This window comes from Miniopterus natalensis, chromosome 15 (assembly GCF_054644295.1).
Source record: "Miniopterus natalensis isolate mMinNat1 chromosome 15, mMinNat1.hap1, whole genome shotgun sequence".
Classification (NCBI taxonomy): Eukaryota; Metazoa; Chordata; class Mammalia; order Chiroptera; family Miniopteridae; genus Miniopterus; species Miniopterus natalensis.
Genome location: NC_142095.1, coordinates 4,370,683 through 4,390,461, shown reverse-complemented (window position 1 = coordinate 4,390,461; position 19,779 = coordinate 4,370,683). Strand labels below are relative to the sequence as shown.

The following is a 19,779-nucleotide window of genomic DNA, read 5'->3' as shown; positions in this document are numbered from 1 at the left end:
CTTCCTCTTAGATCCCCCAGATCCCACATTAGCCTCCCCTACCACTCTCCTCCCACGCTTCCCCCTGGAGCAGTGATGCGATGACGGGCCAGGAGCAAAGCAAGGAGCTGGGCCTGGGGCAAGGACTGGAAGGAGGTGTGGGGGCGACTGCTGCTGCCCTAGGCAAGGGAGGCAAGAGGGGAGGAGGGAGGAACCTAGAGGGCTGCCCAGCACCCAAGTGGTCACAGGTCTAGTGGGCAGCCCGGGGAAGGGAGCCAAAGGCCCGGGTGCCTGAGCTGGGGCCACCAAGGAAGTGGGGGGGACGAGAGACAATGTCGGCCCCATGGTCGGTGCGGGCCCTGGCGTTTGCCCGGAACGTCAGCCTGTAGGTCTCAATCTGCAGTGACACGGGAGGAGGGAAGGGAGAGGGTAACGAAGGAGACAAGAGGGGCAACAAAGGGGACGGAAGACGAGACCAGAATGTCATCATTAGATGCCTGGAAAATAAAAGGTGGGTTCGTTAAAATTGAGGCCACACTCTAGTCAAAAAACAAAGGAGTTTCAATATGTAGCCAGTGGCAGGGCCCCTGGCTGGCCCTCAGGCCAAGCCCAGCCACTTACTTGTCTCCTGGATCTGGCAGTCCAAGGTCTGGGCCTCCCTTTGGTCACCACCCCCTGCCAGGGTGGCGTGGCCACTGAGGCCACTGGCTGAAGTGGGGGCGCCAGCTTCAGGCGCTGCCTCAGGGATGGCCAGCTCCTCCCCAGCGGGGGGGCCCGGACACGGAGGGGCCTCGCTGCCACCGCCCTCAGTCTACAATGAAACAGTGGGGGAGACAGTGCAGGGTCAGTCCGAGAGGGAGTGGGATGGAATGATGGTGGTGGGTTTTACACGCAGCCCCCACCCGCGCTGCCGCTGCCCCGGCCCCCCTCTAATTAAGGTGCAGTTGTCTGGAGACTCTAGGCCAGGTGCTCCCCACCCTACTCCGCCCGTGAGAGGGGCTCCAGGCAGACGGCCTGGTGCAGGGCAGGAAAACAGGCTCTGGACTAGAGCACAGCCCCAGCCCAGCAGTGCAAAACCCGGGCTAGTGACACACTGGAGCCGCCTCTGTGAAATGCATGGCTTTGGCTTTGGGAAGCCTCTCTTAGGTGAGAGGTACCAGGCTTCTCAATAAGGCTGACAGCAAGTACAATAGCAGCTATGACAGCAGATCGTTAGCAACAAGCCTGAGGGACCATCTCATGACAGCAGTCTGAACTTGGTTGGGAAGCAGCAATGCCGCAGGCCGGTCAGTATTAGAAAAATAATTCCAGAAACAATAAAGAAAGGGAAATAACATAAATAAAGAAAAGAATCCAAGACATGGGGTCAGAAAGGCCAGATGTGAACCCTGGTCTGTAGGCACTTGCCAAGAAGCCTTGATCAAGTGACTACAACAGAGCAAGTGCCCCACGGGGACAGCCTAGAGAGCTATCCAGCCTCACGGGGGCAGGAACGACATCCTGTGACAGAGCCAGGACCCCAAAACATTCATAGAGGCTAGTTGGGGCTAGAATTAGCGCTGAGGGAGGGTGGGGCAAAAGGGTGGGCTGGAGTGGCTGCTCTGATCCCCTCTCCTTGCTCTCCTTTCCCTGCAGCACAGAAGCCTGCAAGAGGATGCCCCACGGCCCCCTATTGGCAGATGACATGGAACAAAGGATAGACAGCCTCTTGGCACACAAAGGGTCTCACAGGACTGTGGAAGGAGGGAGGAAGGGAAGGACACAGGAAGGGCAGGGAGGAGAGGCCCAGCCAGTCCCAAGGAGGGGAAGCTCTGCCAGGGAGCCAGCGCTCTCCCACAGGCAGTCCCTCCAGAGGCAGGTGGACACCAGGCCTGCTGTCACTGGCAGGACAATGTGCTATCCTGCTACCAGGCTTGGAGTGGAACCTGATGTGGAACATGTATCCTCAGCCCTCTTTCATGAGGCAGCTGAGGACAACTGTACCATGCAGACCACTATCCTTGTGGAGACCTGTGTCCCAGCCCACAATCCCTCTGAAAATGGCTGAAATGAGCTCAAAAAGTAAGGAAGGCCATGGCTCTGGGGAAAAGGTTGTGTATTCAGCTGGGGTCTCTTTACCTCTCCTGCCTAGCCCAGGACTGATGATGGACAGTGGGGAAACAGCAATGGTGTGAGGGAAACATGACTCCTGGAGAGACTGAGGGACGGTGACAGCGCCCACCTGCTGGGACCCAGACTCCACTGCATGCCCCACTCCTCCCCAGCTCCATCCCCCGATGGCCCACTCACTACCTTCACGGAACCTCCCGCAGGCAGGTGGCCCACATTATCCAGGGATCCCACCTTGGCCTGAGCCTTCTCCTTGAAGTTCAACTTCTGACTTTCAATCTTGACATCTCCTCCACCTGGAACCAAGAAGGCATCGGTCACTAAGGGTGGCAGAGGAATAATACCCCTGCAGGCAAAGCCCTGCTGGGAGCCTGAACAGCAATCCCACCTTGGCCAAGGACTAGCTAAGTGTCCAGTGTAGAAATAGGAAAATGGGACCTGCTCCCAGTGGCTCTGAGGACAGACGAAGAGGCACAGTGAACATGTTTGTCAAAACAGGGCTGCTGGTCTCAAACCCAGGCTGAGGCTGTATCTCCATCTGACCAGAGGGAAGAGCTCCACAGAAGTCACCCTCACGCGATCACAGCCTGCACCAGGACAGCTGCCGCACAGGCTGCGCAGGCCCGGAGTGCAGAGAGCAGCCTCCAGGGTGCCTCTAAGGGTGCCAGCTACACGTATGCTTCTGGCTCTCTGGGCAGGTGACAACTTCCTCTGACAGGCTGTATAGTGCGTCCCAGCCTCCTTTCAGCCTCATAAACGCTGTCTACCAGAGACAGGATCCTCGTTTTACAGCTGCTAGCACTGATGCTGGAAAAAAGATGTGACTTGTCCAAAGTCACCACCAAACTAGTGATTCACGGAGACAGGATGGAAATACAGGCTGTCTTAGCTGTTTAACAGAATCACATTGTAGTGACAAGAAGGAAGGGCAAACAGCCTGGGGCCTGTGAGTTGGGAAAGGGTGGGGCCAGTGCAAGGATCAAGAGCCCTTGAGCAGGGTGCTGGAGTAGGTGGCTGTACACAACACAATGTCAAGAGCTCACAGGGTGGCCACTGATCAAGGGCCAGCCTACCCTCACACAGCGTAGGAGCATGGCTTCCCTCTAAGCCCATCTCTGACTCTTCCATCTCCTCTCACCTCACATCGCAAACCTCAACACCCGCCTGACCAGAGTGGCTCAGCGGTTGAGCACAGACCTAGGATCCAGGGGATTGGGGTTCAATTCCTGGTCAGGGCACATGCTGGGGTTGTGGACTCCATCCCCAGTCGGGGGCGTGCAGGAGGCAGCCAATCAATGACTCTCTCATCATGGATGTTTCTATCTCTCTCTCTCCCCCTTCCTCTCTCTGAAATCAATAAAGATATATTTAAAAACAAAGCAAAACCTCAACACCCAGCTTCCTGCCAAATCTCCAGGTGTTCTCCACACTGGAGTCCTAGTCCCCCCAGCAGAAACTGGACCTCCAGACACTGAGTGTCACTAGAGAAGGAGGTATCTCACAAAAGTGGATTTTCCAGATAAAAGAGAGGAAAGAAAAGTCAGTTAAGAGCTGAGCTGTTCCCATCGTTTTAAACAGAACACATTCTAAAATAGAAGATAGTTTTCCTAAGAGGGAAGTTTTCTTGTCCTTCACCTTAACCGGTCCATGGTGACTGACCTCTGAGACACCATATCCACCGGCCAGTGTGCCTGCAGCCGCAGCGAGACCTTCCTACCCCAAATCTGGACCTCCCAGAGCTGGTGGCTGATGCTGCACTGCTGGGAACACTCTTTGCTCCTGAACCTGACCATTGTCTTGACCCCACTTTCTGGAGCTTCTTCAGCTAACGAGCCCCTGGAATGCACCTCTCCCCTGGGGCTCGATCAGCAGCACCATGCACACAGCACGTCAAGAAAAGGCTCATGCAAATGGCGGATTTCACCATGTGCTCCTCCTCCCACTGCGAGCTCAGCACCCCATCCCCACTCCCTGACAGGGGCTGAGGACTGCGCTGTTCCGCAGTGTGTCCTGGGTGAGGGTGGCCGCAGGAATCTTTATGGAATGACAGAGACATAAAGGGTGAAACCCAGTTGGCTGAGGCATCCCAAGGCAAGGGAGGCACCACTCACCAGGCTTGTGCTTGATGTTGGCCTTGGACCCACACTTGGAAGAGACCTTAGAGATGTCCACCTTCTTGTTCTGAATCTGAACCTGAGAAGAAAATAACAAAAATATTGCTTCTGAGGGAGAAAGGTCAAAACCACACTCTCTTTATTCCTCTTAACCAAGTTCAAGTTTTTTCTCTCCCTCTGTAAGCCCCCATCTTAGTCTGTTCAAGGTCAGGGTCACCTCTCAAAGTGCTTAAAAGAACCTTCGATCCATCCTGGCCCTGCGTGTAGCTTCTGACCTCACCTCCAGCCAGACCACACTGATGTTTCTACGCACACAAGCCCTTCCACCCCTACTCTATCCATGCATCCGCCAGACAGCTTTTCTCCCCATTTTCTGGACCCAACTCTCCTGAAACACCTTCTGTTCTATCTCAAGTCTTACCCATCAACTCCTTGCCCAGAGATAAACTGCAATAACGTTTTATAAAGCATATTTCCTTCCAGTTCTTTTCAATGCACTTTGCCCTCATAGCTGACAGCACAGATATCTATCTGTCTATAAATATACATATTTGGTAAGATGGCCAACAGACGCTCGTCCACACCTGCCCTGAGGGAGCCTTGGAAAAATATCCTGGTACCAGAAATGATGGTACGTCTTTAAATTAGGAAAGAACATCTATAGACAGGCGCTCCTGCTGGGTTCCTAGATGGGGATTCCAGGGTTCCTGTGAGGGATCCAGTTGTTCCCTGGTTTTGTGGAAGCGCTTAGCTTTCCACTACAACCAACTCCTCCAGGCAGTGGTCCTCAGAGCAGTGTTACACCTTATGGTGGACTTTCATCACAAGGCCGTTAAATGGCTACCTTGCAGGACCTTGTCTTCCTTTCTCCAGTGTCAGGAAATACAGTCTCCCTCTGTGTCAAGGGGACAGATGTGGCATCTACTGTATGTTTTCCCACCCACAGCCCAGGCCTGGCCAAGAAACTTCCCACAACCACCAGCTTGCCCAAGCCATCCTCACGCTTTTTTTGGCAAATCTTTTCAGTTTCATTTCAGCTTAGGGGGGAAGGCCTTCTTAAGTTCTGAGACAATCTCTAATAACTTTCTTTCCATTCACCCCACCCAATTTCACACTGCACACAAAAATGAATTTAGAAGTACCAAAGAATCCTCATCTTGGCCATCTGAGTATTGATGAGAGGCTGACCGTTGTGAGCCACCCTCACTCTTGTTTCTAGAGCTCTGCTTGTGCTGTTCCCTATCCCAGGAAGCCCACTGCATTCTCTTCCCTTCCTTCAAAGCCCAGCTCAAAGGCCACCTTCTGCAAAGCCTTCCCTGGCTCCAACTTAACTCCACCTCTTCTTCACATCACCTCCCGAACAGATATCAGCAACCACTGGACACCAACTGCTCCAACTGCTCCATGTAGTCAACAACTTTACAGGGCACCTACTACCAACAAAACAACAGCCTCCGCTTTGTCTCATCTTTGCAACAAGGCTGCACTTCTCCCTAAACAGGACCAATAGGAAGTGTACTTTTCCTGGCCAAAGATGGGGAAGCTGCTTAAAAAAAGCTGATCTTGCACTGATCCCAAGACCAACTGAGAGGAATGAGCAGCAGACACTCGCCATGGCCGGGCTCTCACCAAGGTGTGGAGACCGTGTTCTGCCCTTAAAGCCTCCACTTCTTTATCTCTTTCCTCGTCCTCAATTAAAGAATAGTTGATGAGGGCAAGTTTCACTTCATAGATGTATTCTAGCTGATAAATGTAGGAGAAATGCACCCCCACTGAACTCGTGGGCTGACATCACCATGAGAGAAATGACCAGAAGAATTAGACTCAGTATGCTTCTTTGATAGAAAGAACACACTACCTATGAAAGTCTTATAAAAATGTGGTGGAAAAAAATCAATATAAAGGAAGTTGAAGGACAAAGGAGTATGTTAAATGGGGATATAATCAGCAGAATCAGACTCTAGGACAAACCGCGTGGTTCACCCCCGAACAGCATTACCACACAAAAAAAACTGGAGAGGTAACGCATAGAGCAAACGAAACCGCAGATTAAGAGACAAGAGACACATCAAACACAATCACAATTTATGGACCTTACTGTGTCCTGATTCAGATAGCAGGCCTGCATCATATGTTTGTGTGTATATTAAAGAATTTTTATCTTTTAAAGTTATATGCTGAAATATGTGCTGATGAATGACTTACCTAAGACTGGCTCCAAAATAATTAGGGTGGGCATATGAAGATTGGCCACAAATAAATGAAGCTGGGTAAGAAGTACATCTAGTCCGTTTCACTATTTTGACTTTTGTGTTTGCTTGAAATTTTTATAATGAAGTTTTTAAAAGCTTCACTACCTCCAAGACGTGGTTCTGCCTCCTCAGGCCAGGACAGAGTGGATCCACAATCCCCGCCCCGCCCCCGCGCTACTCGCCTCCCCTCTGTGCTCCAGCTTTAGGGAGCAATGTGCTACTTGGCTAGCCTAGGATATGTGTTTCTCATACGTTGAGGGCTGGCCCACAGGCCCCCTCCCCAGTGAAGCCTGACAGCCAGTGGTCATCCTGGTGCACAACCAAGCCCGCATCCACTGTACCTGGTTCTAGCTTGTTGGCATAAGTCACTGCTGGTGCAGGACGCCTGTGGGCCTAGTCCAGATATCAACATATGCTACCAAAGTGACCCTGCCAACAGGTCTGGGAACCCATTACACAGACATATCCCTGTCTAGAGGGTGAAATGGGATTAAAACTGCCGAAAAATTTAAAGTTGGGATCAGCCACAAAAGCAGCTGCTAAGTTCCCTCCCACTGTCCTCTGGGCTCTCCACAAGGGGTGTGTCTGTGTGTGTCTCTGTGGGGGGGCTGTGCAGCACTAACGAGGATCCGGCTCCAAGTGCCCCTCCCTGCTCCGTGGGAACTCCAGAATCTCTGTATGGGGAAGGGGTTGTGGTGGGAAATGGGCTTAGATGTGTAATGATGTTCCACCTACACAGCAGTCCTGCTCTTCCTCTACTGCATGCTTATTTGTGTGATTTATAAAGGGGCTGATGGGAAAAGCAAGAGCACCTCAGACCAGGATGTTTATCCTCATGGTCCCACCTGGAAACAAAGCTCAGGGGCGGGATCTGAATGCCCTGCTGTTTACAGAAGTCTCCTAAAATGGAAGTGCTTTAAAAGAGTACATTCCCCTCAAGAAAGGCTTGCTGACGTCATGTGTAGGCAGCAATGAAGACCATAGTAGGTGACAGATAAATAATTATATTCGGAACTCTTACACACACCAACGCATTTCTGTTATACACATACACAAGCATCCCAGTTCCCTCTGAATCCCTGCTTGCCTTCTGTTTTCATCAGACCAAAAGCCTGAGAGGAAAAGAGAGGGCCAGTTCCATCTGGGCACCCACAAGCGGGATCTGTACCAGACACTGCCAACTACTGCGTTAGCCAAGCATACCCCACCTGAAGGCAAAGCCACAGCTCCTGCCCACACTGGGAGGAGCAACTGGTGGGAAAAGCCTGGGAAGGAGGTGCAGTAAAGGGGGCTGTGTGGGGCAAGAAAGGGGCACACTATGGCTGCATTCCTCAGAACAGAACTGCAGGTAAGGGGTGTTTGTAGACCATGGGCAGGATAGCATGACCACCAACGGGACAGGGGGCACAGAGCCTGAAAAGAAAGATTGTAAGCAGAGCAGGACTCAGTCCAGTTCACGACAATAAGGAGGAGGAGCTGGATGAGCCCAGGAGTGACAGAGGGGGACACTCTCTCACTCTTGGGATGGGGCAGAAGCAGGTGGAGGAGCAGCAAAGGGCAGGGGCCGCCCATGAAGCGGCTCCCAGGCACGCTCCCGGCCCACATTGCAGAGTCCCGCTGGTCTGCGCACTGTCAGAGACAAAAGGCAAACACACAGGGTGTTCTTTACACACTAACTGATAATGATACTTCGCCCTGTCTCTCCCTAGACCAGGATCTCCCCATGAGCTGGAGTCACCTGTGTCCCCAGCACAGATCTTAGGGCTGGCACACGAGAGCAGCACAATAGGAAGGATGTCTGAATGGAACAGGGAAAGGGACAGAAAGAAAAGGCGGGAAAAGGGAATAAAAAAGGAAAGAACTAGAAAAGGAAAAATGGGGAAAAAAGAGTAGAAAGGAAAGAGAGAAGAAGGTAGGGAGAGGAGAGGAGAAAGAACAGAAGAGGGAAAAAGCAGAAGTAACACAAGGGGAAAGCGGGAGGAAGGCAGGAAGAAGGGTATTAACTCCCTGAGTCTACACGGACCCAGGGATGGGCTTGCGAGGATCTGAACCCCCGTCACGCTCTGGGGGAGCGCAGACAGAGGCGTGTATCCCCAGGAGCAGACTCAAGAAAGGCGACAGGCCAGCTGCTGACCACTGCCCTCAGACCAGGTGTCCGACACAGCTGGAGGAGAAGCTAAGCTCCCCCCAGGCTGGCAAGATGCTGAGTGAGGGGGCCAGGGTTGTGTGTAAGGCCCAGCAGCCTCACTTTGCTAGCCTGCTTCCTAAGGACAGCCGTGGGCCAGGCTACCACGGTCCTATCAGCACAGGTAGGTGGCCCCCTTCCCACTGTGCCCCACAGTGGACTAAGCCTCAGATGCCAGAGCTGATACTTACATTACCACCTCCAGGGACATGCTTAATATTGTCCTTGGAACCACACTTGGACTGAATATGGCTGTAGTTCAATTTTTTGGAGACTATCTGGACCTGGAGTGTTAGAGAACAGAAAAAACAACACAAAGGGAGAGGACCAGTTAGAACTGACACAGGGCAGGCGGTGAGTCCACACGTGATCACAATGACCAACAAAGAGTGTCGTTAAAACTCCGCCCCCACCTTCAGCAGAACAGCTGTGGAAAGCACAGAGGAAGGAATTTGAAGGAGCAGGAAAGGGGGTGAAAACATCAACAAACAACACAAAAACAGAAGCAGATGTTGTAAAAGTGCTACATAGTTGTTATCACTGTTCTTTGGGGGCTTGGCTGTGGTTCACAAGGTTGACAGCAGCCAGCCCCAGGTGCCCACCCTGGCATGGCGTGGCCACCCCCTGCCTGCTCTCCCCCCAAAGATTTAGGGTGGCAGTGTCCCATGGCCCATCTGGGTCAGTCCTCACCCAAGGATGGCACTTCCCTTCAATCTGGTGCCTGGCATGGCTGCAGCCAGACCCACTGTGGGAGGCAAAGTCTGCCGGGAGAAGCACTGGGCAGCTGGCTCACAGGGCATAGATCTGATACTAAGGGCAAGGAAGGAACACTGCTCAGCTATAAACGCAAACACACCACAAGCCACTGGACCTGCTGTGCACAATCCTGGACACCAGGGGGAGCGCAGGCTGCAGCCTCAGTAGCTTCCTCTCTAGTCTACTTGTCTCAGGCCTCCAGAAAGCACAGTACAATTAGGGTTTAGGTGGAGACTGAAGGGTAAAATGCCGTCTTCAATCCTCCAGATGCCCAATCCTGTACCCTGGGAGTTTCGTGTGCAGAGGACAGGCAGGGTTACAATAATGCACAATCCAGGGGCATAGCACATGGTACTGCACACGACTGGCTCCCCCTGGAATGTAGCCACACAAAGGCCCAGGCTCCAAGGGCTGGAACAAAGAATTCTTCTGGAGCCTTCTCAAAAGAAACAGTTGCCAGCTTCCTTCCTTCCTTCCTTCCTTCCCTTCAGAGTCCTTTGCAAATGACGCAGCTCCCAAACTGAAGGGTTCTCCACAGAGTAGAAAAATCCACCCTGAATCCAACCCAAATACCTCACCATTTCTTGCCTTCTTTACAAAACAAATATTACTAAACCCTGGTCTAAACCAGAGACCTACAGGACCTCTAGGAGCCAAGGTGTAGCCTTCCTCACCTCGCTGACTGCACAAATTCCTTGGGCTGAGACCCACTCTGGTTCTTAAAGGCTGGAGGTCAGGCCTCTCTGACAGCTCTTGGCCAGAGAGACCACCTACCTGTACAGTAAGCAGGAGAACCTGGTTCCCAGGTGGAGGCAACAGGAAAGAACCTACAGGGTTAGCTTACCTCTGCCCTGCAGCTGATGCTGCAACTCCTGTGTGGGACAGGTTTCCGCTGTAATGAGCATCCTAACTTTCTGTTAAGAGGTAACTTGAGGAGCCAGGACAAATGAAGCCATCCCCATACCCAGCAGTGTTACGAAAGGGGCCTTCTAGTTCAACTTAGAGTCTCCAGGGTTCCAGGTGCCAGAAGGTGGAAACCTTCTGTAAAAGTGCCATGTCTTAGTGAAGAAGAACCTGGAGCTCTGAGTGTGTGTGTGTGTGTGTGTGAGAGAGAGAGAGAGAGAGAGAGAGAGAGAGAGAGAGAGTGTGTGGACGCGCACACGCGCATAACAGGTAGGTTTCAGATCAAGGTCAGTGTGAAGGAAGTGACTGAAAGTTTTCCATCCATTTTATCCAGCTGAATAAATAGTCCTCAAAGGGTTAATGGGCTCCCAACTGTTAACTTTCAAGGTTGATACAAAAAATTTTCTGATAGCTGAATCATCAAACACTGAGGAAGGCACACAGGAGAGGAGCAGAAACTAGTTTAAGGACAGCAAAAAAAGTGCAACAGAAGGGAAAGTGACTCAGGCTGGAGAAACAGTTTACCACCTTTTACCTTCCAGAGGTAAAAGTCTAAATAAACTCACTTTCCCAGCAGGCGGTTTCTGTGCACTCGCACCTGGGCCAGCTGTTTTAGTGACTGCATTAGGTTCAGGTTTTCGAGCTGCAGCAGCTGCCTCTGTTTTTTCCTCTACTTTGGCCTAGATGGAGATAAACGGAGGGCAAATTTCAAAACAAGAGGACAAAAGCCCAAATGCCAAGAGGGAAAGAAGGCTGGGGACTCGAATTCAGGCCAGGCCACGAGGCAGAAGCAGGTCACCCTTGCTCCTGGGGAGGAAAAAAACCATTTCCCAGGGTAGACCAAGCCAGAGGGAGGAGCTGCAGATCAAAGCTTGAGCCAGGAGAAAGAGATCAGACAGCATTCATGGAGAAAAGGTAGGAAACAGGGTTCAATCAGCGACTCTGCTCTGAGTGTGGGTTGTGGCCATTGTTTTCCAAGCACAATGTCCTCCCACTGAAGTTCTATATGCCCTAAGCATGCCGCCATGGTCACAGGGAGCAATTACTGAGGATGTGAATGTCACACCCTTCAGGTATGTGGGTACGGAAAATAACTGAACTGCCAGACTAGGTTACTGAACTCTCCACCAAGACTTCCTGCACCATGAAAACCTAAGAAGTGCGCAGAACGGGAAGACTGGCCAGTGGCACCACAGCCCTGAGGCCTGGCTGGGTATGCCAGAGCCACAGTCTCCTAGGCCCTCATCCCAGACTAATCCTGTCTGCCATCAGTATCTTCCAACTGTATCAGGATTCAGCCTCATTTTGGACCCTCTTCAATTTTTTAACAGCTTTGGATTGAAGCCATTTAAGTATCCTGCCCTGAGTGGCTTGGTGGTGGTGAAATGCTAGAGGTGACCTACGAGATGACAAGGTTACTGCTCCAGGGACTAGACATTGGAGTTTTGCCACCACCTTTTTCACACACCAAGTCCCCATGGTTGCTAACAATTAACAAGTAATTCCAGGGTGGATTCAAACAGAAAGGCCCGCCAGGTCTTCTCCATCACAACACTCTACAGCAGTCCTTTCATTTAGGACTGACACAGGCCACCAGGACACCCTCATCTTTTCTCAGCCTCTCCACCCACCTGCCTCTCCTGCTGCTCGCAGTGCAGAGGTGAGAACCATGACAAACCAGGTTCACGTCCACTATCTTTCCCCTTCACAGTCCCAGAGGTCTCCTCTGTTCATTTTGTAAAGTAGAACAATCCTTTTGCCTCCAAACAAAAATATAAGACTAAACCCCAAAATAGAGAATAGGAGCCCCTCTGATTCCAACGGGAAAGAGAAGGCCCGGAGCTCGGCCTACCCCTTCCCAGCTGCCAAGTCCACATCCTGACTGCCCCCCTCTAATGCGCCCCAGGGTTGATGTGAGGACATGCTTCAGGAACAGTGGTTGGATGTGGCAGGGAAAGCAGCAGGGGCCAGCATGCCGAGAACTCCAAGGTCCCTGGACCCACCCGGCCTCCTCCAGGCTGATGTTTGATGTTTTCCGTGGAGCCAACCTTGGCGCGGACATTCTTCAGATCAGGGGTGGACGTGCTGGTAGTCGGGCGGCTCAGCCTTGGGGCAGAGGAGCTGGGCCTGGCTGACGTGGGCTTCTTGTCCGTGGCAAGAGTCCCAGAGGGCCGGGGAGACGTGACTGTGGGCTTGACTCGACTGGGAGCCACGCCTGCTGGGGGAGCTGCCCCAGGGACGATGGCGTTCTTCTTCATGGTACTGCTGGAGGTGCTCTTTGAGCGACCCAAGTCAGCTGCAAAGGTAGGAGTGAGACACAAGAAGCATTCATGGGGAGACAGCATCCAGGAGCCTTAAAGCCATGGAGGAGGTGAGGGTTTAAGTTAGGGTTCCACAAAGTGGGGGATGGGGTATTACCTGGTGCAGACTTCGTAACCATCTTCTTGACATCTGCAGGTTTTCCCTCAGTCTTGATGCCTGCACAGACATATGCTTTTTAATATAACATTTAACAAACTCACCTATTGAATGGCTCATGCAATACTGAGATTCATTCATCATTTATTCATTCATTTATTCATTCATTCATTCAACAATTAATGAATGTCCCCTCTGAACCAGGGGCTGTGCTGGTCTCTGGGGATAAAGTAGTACATTAGGCAGCCATGCAAAACCATGGCCTATGCAGGGTACAAGGCCAGGCAGTGCATCTTCTTTTCCAGTTGACAATGCCTTCCACGTGGCCTTAGAAATAGGTGATCAATACACACCTACAGAATTGAATGGCCTAATTCTTATCATGTAGGCCTGTGACTACAATGTACTGGGTGCTATGAAGACACTAAGAAAGGAATAGTAAATTCTACCATGATTCATGACAGTCCCCTTCACTCAAGGTTTTTCTGAATATACCTACCTGCTAACCTCACATGGAGACCAATTCAGCCACTTGCCCACATACCCCATTAAGGACTGATGCACAAGCAGATCTGTACAGCTGTGTGATGCTGGCTGGAGCTCTGGCTGGGACAAAAATCCCCACTCTCCTCCCAACTGGTTCTCACAGGGGAGAAGGGTGACAATACTCACCAGTAGGCCTCCTGGGCAGGGGCATGGGGGCGCTCCTACTGCTTGGCCCAGCTGAGGCAAGAGAGGCAGCCGCTGTGGCTTTTGGAACAGTCTGGGTGCTCTTGGAGCCAGGCCTGAAGGATGGGGCAGAGGCCGGCTTGGATGGTGTAGTTTTCTTCTCAGGAATCTTTGCATCTGCAACAGGCTAATAGGCAAGTGGGAATAAGAGCTGCAGGTCAGCAATAGCCCCAGGAAGTCATTCCAAAGGATGCTCCCACAGATGCACACACCAGGAAACAGGGTTCTGTGGGTCTGGAAGCTACTGATAGGAAAATATATATGGTTCTAGGATCAAAGTCCTCCAGGGAACGTGAGAAACTGGCCCTGTAGGGTACTGTGTGATCTGGTGTCAGGAAACTGAGCCAAACCTCAAGCCAACCTGAACTAATGAGAATGAATGGCCCTGGAAAGTATACCTCATCACACATGTGCCTCAGGCTCTACTGCACTAAATACTGATGTATTTAGTGTATTATATACTTGACCAGAGATTAACAAATACATAAACAGAACAAAAATTTTAAATGATGTCCAGTCAAATTCAGCCATTCTTTCGGCTTAGATGCACCTGGTGGGTGCTGAACAGGCTAAGGCTACAGATGCGGAGAACACTGGTCCAAATCTGGCCCCCAACTCAGTGTGTTCCTGGGCAAGTCGCAGAGCCTCTCTGGGCTTTAGTTCCTCCCTCATCTGCATAAGGGAAGCTGAACACAGGATCTCTAAGGCAGCTTTGATAACATGTGATGCTAGGAACTAGAGAGTGGCAAGTCTCAGGGACCAGAGGCGATGAGAAGGGGCAAGCGGAGGATGCAGCCATGGCCAACAGAGGGAATGAGCAGCACAGATGTCAGAGCTACGACTGAAAGCAAGAGAAATCTCTCAAGTACAGATGTGCCTGGGTCACTGTTCCATGGAACCTGGGCATGTTGTCGTTAGCAAGGAAGCAAGGGAATCACTTTAGCCTGGTTTCTACAGGAGCAGGGGGATGAACACACTATTTTGATACGCAAATGTACCATGTTACTCAAGAGAGTAAGCCAAACCACAGACACAGTGGATGCAGATCTTTAACTCCAAGAGAAATGGCCACTCGGAGGGCAATATGTTGGCAGAGACAAACAGGATATTGCGTAAATGGAAAACCAGCTAAGGAGGTACAAAGAAATTCAGAGCTGGCATCCAAATAAATAAAACTTAACCCTGCAAGTACAAGGCAATGTCCATTTATACAAAGAAAGTCCCTAAGTATGGTACTAAGAAGCCTAAGGCTGGAATCAGAGGAACCAGTTCAGCTACTAGCTCTGTTCAGAACGTTTCTGGTGTGTGTGCAGAGGGACTCCCTCTGGGTTGGCACTAGAATTTTAGGACAAACCAGATGCTCCCTAAGGTCTCCTTCGAGTTATCCACCCTATGAATATGATTCAGAATAATCTAGTGGGATCTTAATATTTTGCTGGTAACAATAACAATGATACAAGAAGTTAGAAAAAAGGTAACGCAGAGACAGAATTCTCTAAAGGATGTGACATTCTTTTCAGGTCAGGCTCTTGGCCTCACCCAGCTGCAGAGCCAGCCTGTTTTCCTAACTAGAGTTACTCTGTTTCTCAATTTTTTATTTTCCCTTTGGCAGATTCATATATCTACTTATTTTCAAATACATTTTCTCCCCTTGTTTGCTTCTATAAATCTATCCAAATAAGGATAAAAAGATAAGTATAAATTTCATTAGACTACAGTATTTATCAATCTCTCAACCCATCTGTTTCTTATATAAAAGGCAAAGAAGAGTAATAATTGTCATTCAGGTCACCTCTTCAGGTAACTTGAATGCAGTTTAAAAACTGGATGGCAAAAAGCCATGAAAGAACAGTGTTCATAGAGGCCCTGAGCATCAACATTGATTGGCACTGGACCCAAGTTCAAATACTGCCTCTGCCACTTACCAGCACTGGACTTTAGGACAGTTACCTAAATGAGCTATGAAATGATGGCGCTGATACCCACATCTTGGCCGCCAAGAGAGCGAATTCAAGAGTTAATGTGTATAAAGAAAGCAGTATAGTACACGTCACTTTTCTTTTTATTATAGCGTGTTATTTCACTAGACACCCGTTCCTCCCTACTCCGTCCTCGGTCTCCCCCAGGATTTGCTGCTGAGTGTCGGGGGAAAGCTGCGCTGTGGCTCCAGTCACCTTCCTTCTACTCTCCTATTCTAAAAAACTGTTTTCTGAAAATCAAGAGAAGCAGTCAACTGGATAAATGAGGATCAGAAAGCTTTACGAGATTTTATCATTCCTCGTCTATGACAGAATTTCTCGGTTTCCTGGCCAGGATTCAATTCCTAGGTTCCAACAGGTTTTTTCACAAGGTTAGATTAAAACACTTAACATTTTAACATGGAAACTATTTCCCAACATGAATTTAAAGAAGACATCAGGCTGACCTAAAGGCCCTTCTTGAATAAAATAAGATGTTAAGGTAGGCAGATTCCACCCATGCTCTCCTCCTAGATACCTCTGTGAAGCTCATGCTGTTCCAAATCGACCATTTTCTGGGCAATAATGTGTGGGTGACCTGGAAAACTGAAAAAACTTCAGAAGCAGCCCAGTGAGAGGTGGCCTCATGCCAAAAGCAAAGCAAGTTATCACATGATGCCGGGACCTGCTGAGACAAGCTGGAGGAACTTACCACGAAGGGAATGGGTTAAATGCAGTTTGCAGGATGATCAAGAAGGGCAAAGAAGGGAATGGGACGCGAGAATCACGGCAAAAAGGAGTGTCTGAATAGTATGTGGGGAAGGGGGACTGGTTAGCAAGAGTTTAAACAGGTGAAGAGTAAGGGGAGTTGGGAGAAAGGAGAAACCAAAGTAGATGTTGGCTTCCCGACCAGGGCAGGGAAAGGTAAAAAGTATAAAAAGGCCTTCAAGTGGTATAGCTGCACCAAGAGCCCCCAAACCAACTGTCAAGTCACCTTTCTCTGGGCTTTCCCCAGTCCCACCAGCCGGATTCCACTGTCTGGCAGCAACCAGACCCTGTCTACCTGACACTTGGCGGGGAAAACCTTTCCCTGCACAGTGCTTAGGTGACTACTTACCTTGGGCTTCACGTCTTTTGAAGGTGAGATGGAAGGCCTGGCAGTGGTGGCAGCAGGGCGTTTGGGTGGGGCAGCTGGTACTGAGCCTGAAGCAAGGCTCATGGGTTTTTTAGTCGACCCACCAAAGGTGGTGGGAGCTGGATGCTTAGGGAGAGAAGTGGGCTGTGTTTTGGCTTTCGATGTTGAAGTCTTTGCAGGCTGAGTTGTGGCCAAAGGCTTTAAGTTGATTTGTTGGTGTGTTTTTTAAAGGCCAACATCAAACACACAGACAAGAATAAAAACAAAATGTAAAAAAAGTATAAATTGCACAATTCAAAGTAAAATTATAAGCAATGAGGAGAGATGCAACTGAAAATCAGCATTCCTTTTTTCTGAGCTCAGTAAATTGTAGAAAGGCAGCAGGATAGAGAAAAAGAAAACTGGGAACTCTTTCTTAATGACAGTGTGACAAATTCCAGCGGTCTGACACCTAAAGACTTAAATTCAGTAACTGCTTTAAACAATTAACTAACTTTTGGTGGCTGTAATAATCCATGAAAAAGTTACCAGCAGGTAATTATGTTAACATTACTTGCACCTCGATGAGGCAACATAAGCATCCTGTTTTAAAATCACACTAAAAAGTGTGCCATTTGAACTTTGCAATTAGTACCAATAAGTGTCTGAAGCTATGATTCACCATAAAAATTTGTGTTCCCTTTTATGAATGCAGATTTTGGAATCTATTTCAAGAGTGCTGAAACACCTTTTGCTGCTATTGAGAAGCACAAACAACCTCTACAGAACATTTCTACAGATATTCAAAATAATAGGGTCAAAGGCAGCAGCAATATTAAGGTTTGAGTTAAGCCATTATGGTAAAATGGGAATATAAAATATTTTTTAAGCACATCCAAACTTGAGAAAGGACTAACCACTCAGAAAAAAAGATATTTCATTCACAATTCAAGCAATAATAGCTGAAGATACCATTAAAAAAATCACAGTGGTAAAAGATAACCCACCATTCTGGCAACTACCTTTGTTTTCTTCTCTGGGCTTGGTGGGAGCTCCTTGTTTGGAGGGGCGGTGATGTCATTTCCGGTCAAGCTCACAGTAGGTTGTCCGTCTTCTGGCTTGGATATTCCTAAGGGGAGAAGTTATGCTAAGCAAATGTTTTTCATAACCATTTCAAAAATGCAAGTCTTAGCAGAGACAGACAACTAACTAGCACTTCATTCTGAAAAAAGCCCACAGCACTGTGCTGCTGAAATGTGGACAAGACTCCCAAGCTCCCCTCATTGTGACGGAGGACAGTTTTAGATTCCAGAGATTCAGGCAGCCTGTCCCTGTGGGGAAGCAACCTAAGTGGGACTTACACAAATGATCAAGGGAAGGAAATGGCCCTTCAAGTTTGGTTTCCCTTCCCTGGAGACAGACAGGCAAAGGGGTTCTGTCACCCAACCACTAACTCCCAGCACACACAGGGGACAAAAACCTCTTCTACTACAGTTTATCTCTTGGAATAAAGGTTGCAGAGAGATGGGATAAGTGCCAGAAGATCATCCAATGTCCTCCTCTTACTTCCTTTCCCTGTAAAGCACCACTTTATGGAGGATGTGAGATTAACTTGATCTAATTCTAGCAGTGACCCAGATTTCCAACAAGGCCGAGGAGACCCATGAAATCAGACCCAGGGCCAGAAAGAAAGTCTATTGCCTAAGGCTATGCCCAGCAGCACCACTGCAGGGAGGTTACTCCAGATTTCAATAAGGGTATACCTGAAAGCATTAAAATACCATTAAATTTTAACCTGGGCATAGAAAAAACCTTTCTAATTGGCACAAAATTCAGAAGCCACAAAAGTAACTTTGACTACAAAAAAATAAAAACCTTCAATAAGGCCAAAATAACAAAAAAGTCAGAAGGCAAGTGATAAACAGGAAAAGAAATATCTGAACTTCACACCAAAGACAAATAATTTATTATATAAATTACTCCTATAAATCAGTAACTCCTATAAAGGCCAACAACCCAGCAGAAAAATGGCCAAGAGAATATGAACACAGTTTACAGAAATACAAGTCACTTTTGAAAATAAGGAAAGATGTCTAATTTTTAAGAAAAATTAAAATTAAAACTACATGGAGCCCGGCCAGGCATGGCTCAGTGGTTGAGCGCCAACCTAGGATCCAAGCGATCAGGGTTCGATTCCCGGTCAGGACACATGCCCAGGTTGCGGGCTCAAGACCCTGTTGGGGGCGTGCAGGAGGCAGCCGATCAATGATTCTCTCATCATTGATGTTTCTCTCTCTCTCTCTCCCTCTTTCCTCTCTCTGAAATCAATAAAGATATATATATTTTTAAAAACTACATGGAGATGCTAATTTTAACCTAACATGTTCTCAAACATTCTAAAATTTGAAAGTAACTGTTGGGGACAATATGAGGACATACACTGCTGGTAAATGTCTGAAATGGTACAACTCATGTGCAGGGCAGTCTTGCAGTATCTCTGAAAATTACAAGTGTAGATAAATTCTAACCCAGAAATCCAATTTCTAGAAATTTATCTTAGAGATACATTCATATACCTACAAAATAGCAAACATCACTGTCTTCTCAGAGCACTATTAAAAAAGCAAAGGCCTGAAACAACCCAGAGTCTGTTAATAGTAAACTAGTTATATCAATGTAATCTCTGAATCTGAAAAAGTAAAGCACTAAAAAATTCTTTCCAACTGATATGAAACAATCTCTAAGTGAAGAAGAAGAAAAAAGCAAGGCACAGAACAGTATGTATAATATAAAACCATTTGTCTAGAAAAGAATGGGATAAAATACATTTTTATTGCAAATACACCTGTACATGCATTAAAAAAAACCTTTGGAAGAATCACGATGAAACAAAACAATGGTAACTTAATTTGAAGGGGGCTGGGGCACAAAACTAGGGAGGATAGAAGACTTTATTTTAAAAACTTTTGGTTTAAAAATAATTATAGCTTCACAGGAAGTTGTAAGAAAATGTATAGAGAGGTCCCATGTACCCTTCAGACAGCCACCCCCAGTGCTGACATCCTCCATAACTACAGTTCACTATCTGGTACAACCCACAGAGCTTATTCAGATTCTTCATTTTACATGGATTCATTTGTGTGTGTGTGCAATGCACCTGCAAGTATCTGCGGTTCTATGCAATTTTATCAATTTCATGTAACCACTACTAATAATTAAGATACATAACTGTTCTAATACCACAGAGCTCCCTCACGGTCCC

General features: G+C 48.6%; 1 protein-coding gene across 5 annotated transcripts in view; it reads right to left on the bottom strand.

Annotated features, from left to right (window-relative positions):
* Nucleotides 1–464: 464 nt before the first annotated feature.
* The window catches only part of MAP4 (microtubule associated protein 4), a 113,119-nt gene continuing 93,804 nt past the window's right edge, over nucleotides 465–19,779 (bottom strand). For 2 of the 5 annotated variants that reach the window (XM_087824787.1, XM_087824790.1), the window contains exons 9-18: nucleotides 17,540–17,646; nucleotides 16,521–16,736; nucleotides 13,389–13,572; nucleotides 12,717–12,776; nucleotides 12,302–12,594; nucleotides 10,865–10,978; nucleotides 8,831–8,923; nucleotides 4,200–4,281; nucleotides 2,272–2,384; nucleotides 465–790 (exon numbers count right to left, since the gene is read on the bottom strand). In XM_087824787.1, coding sequence (XP_087680913.1) covers nucleotides 578–790; nucleotides 2,272–2,384; nucleotides 4,200–4,281; nucleotides 8,831–8,923; nucleotides 10,865–10,978; nucleotides 12,302–12,594; nucleotides 12,717–12,776; nucleotides 13,389–13,572; nucleotides 16,521–16,736; nucleotides 17,540–17,646 — 1,475 coding nt within the window. In that variant the 3' untranslated portion in view covers nucleotides 465–577. Of the gene's footprint in view, nucleotides 791–2,271; nucleotides 2,385–4,199; nucleotides 4,282–8,830; nucleotides 8,924–10,864; nucleotides 10,979–12,301; nucleotides 12,595–12,716; nucleotides 12,777–13,388; nucleotides 13,573–16,520; nucleotides 16,737–17,524; nucleotides 17,647–19,779 lie in introns of all 5 variants that reach the window. The other 3 variants (XM_087824786.1, XM_087824788.1, XM_087824789.1) reach the window with 3 other exon arrangements.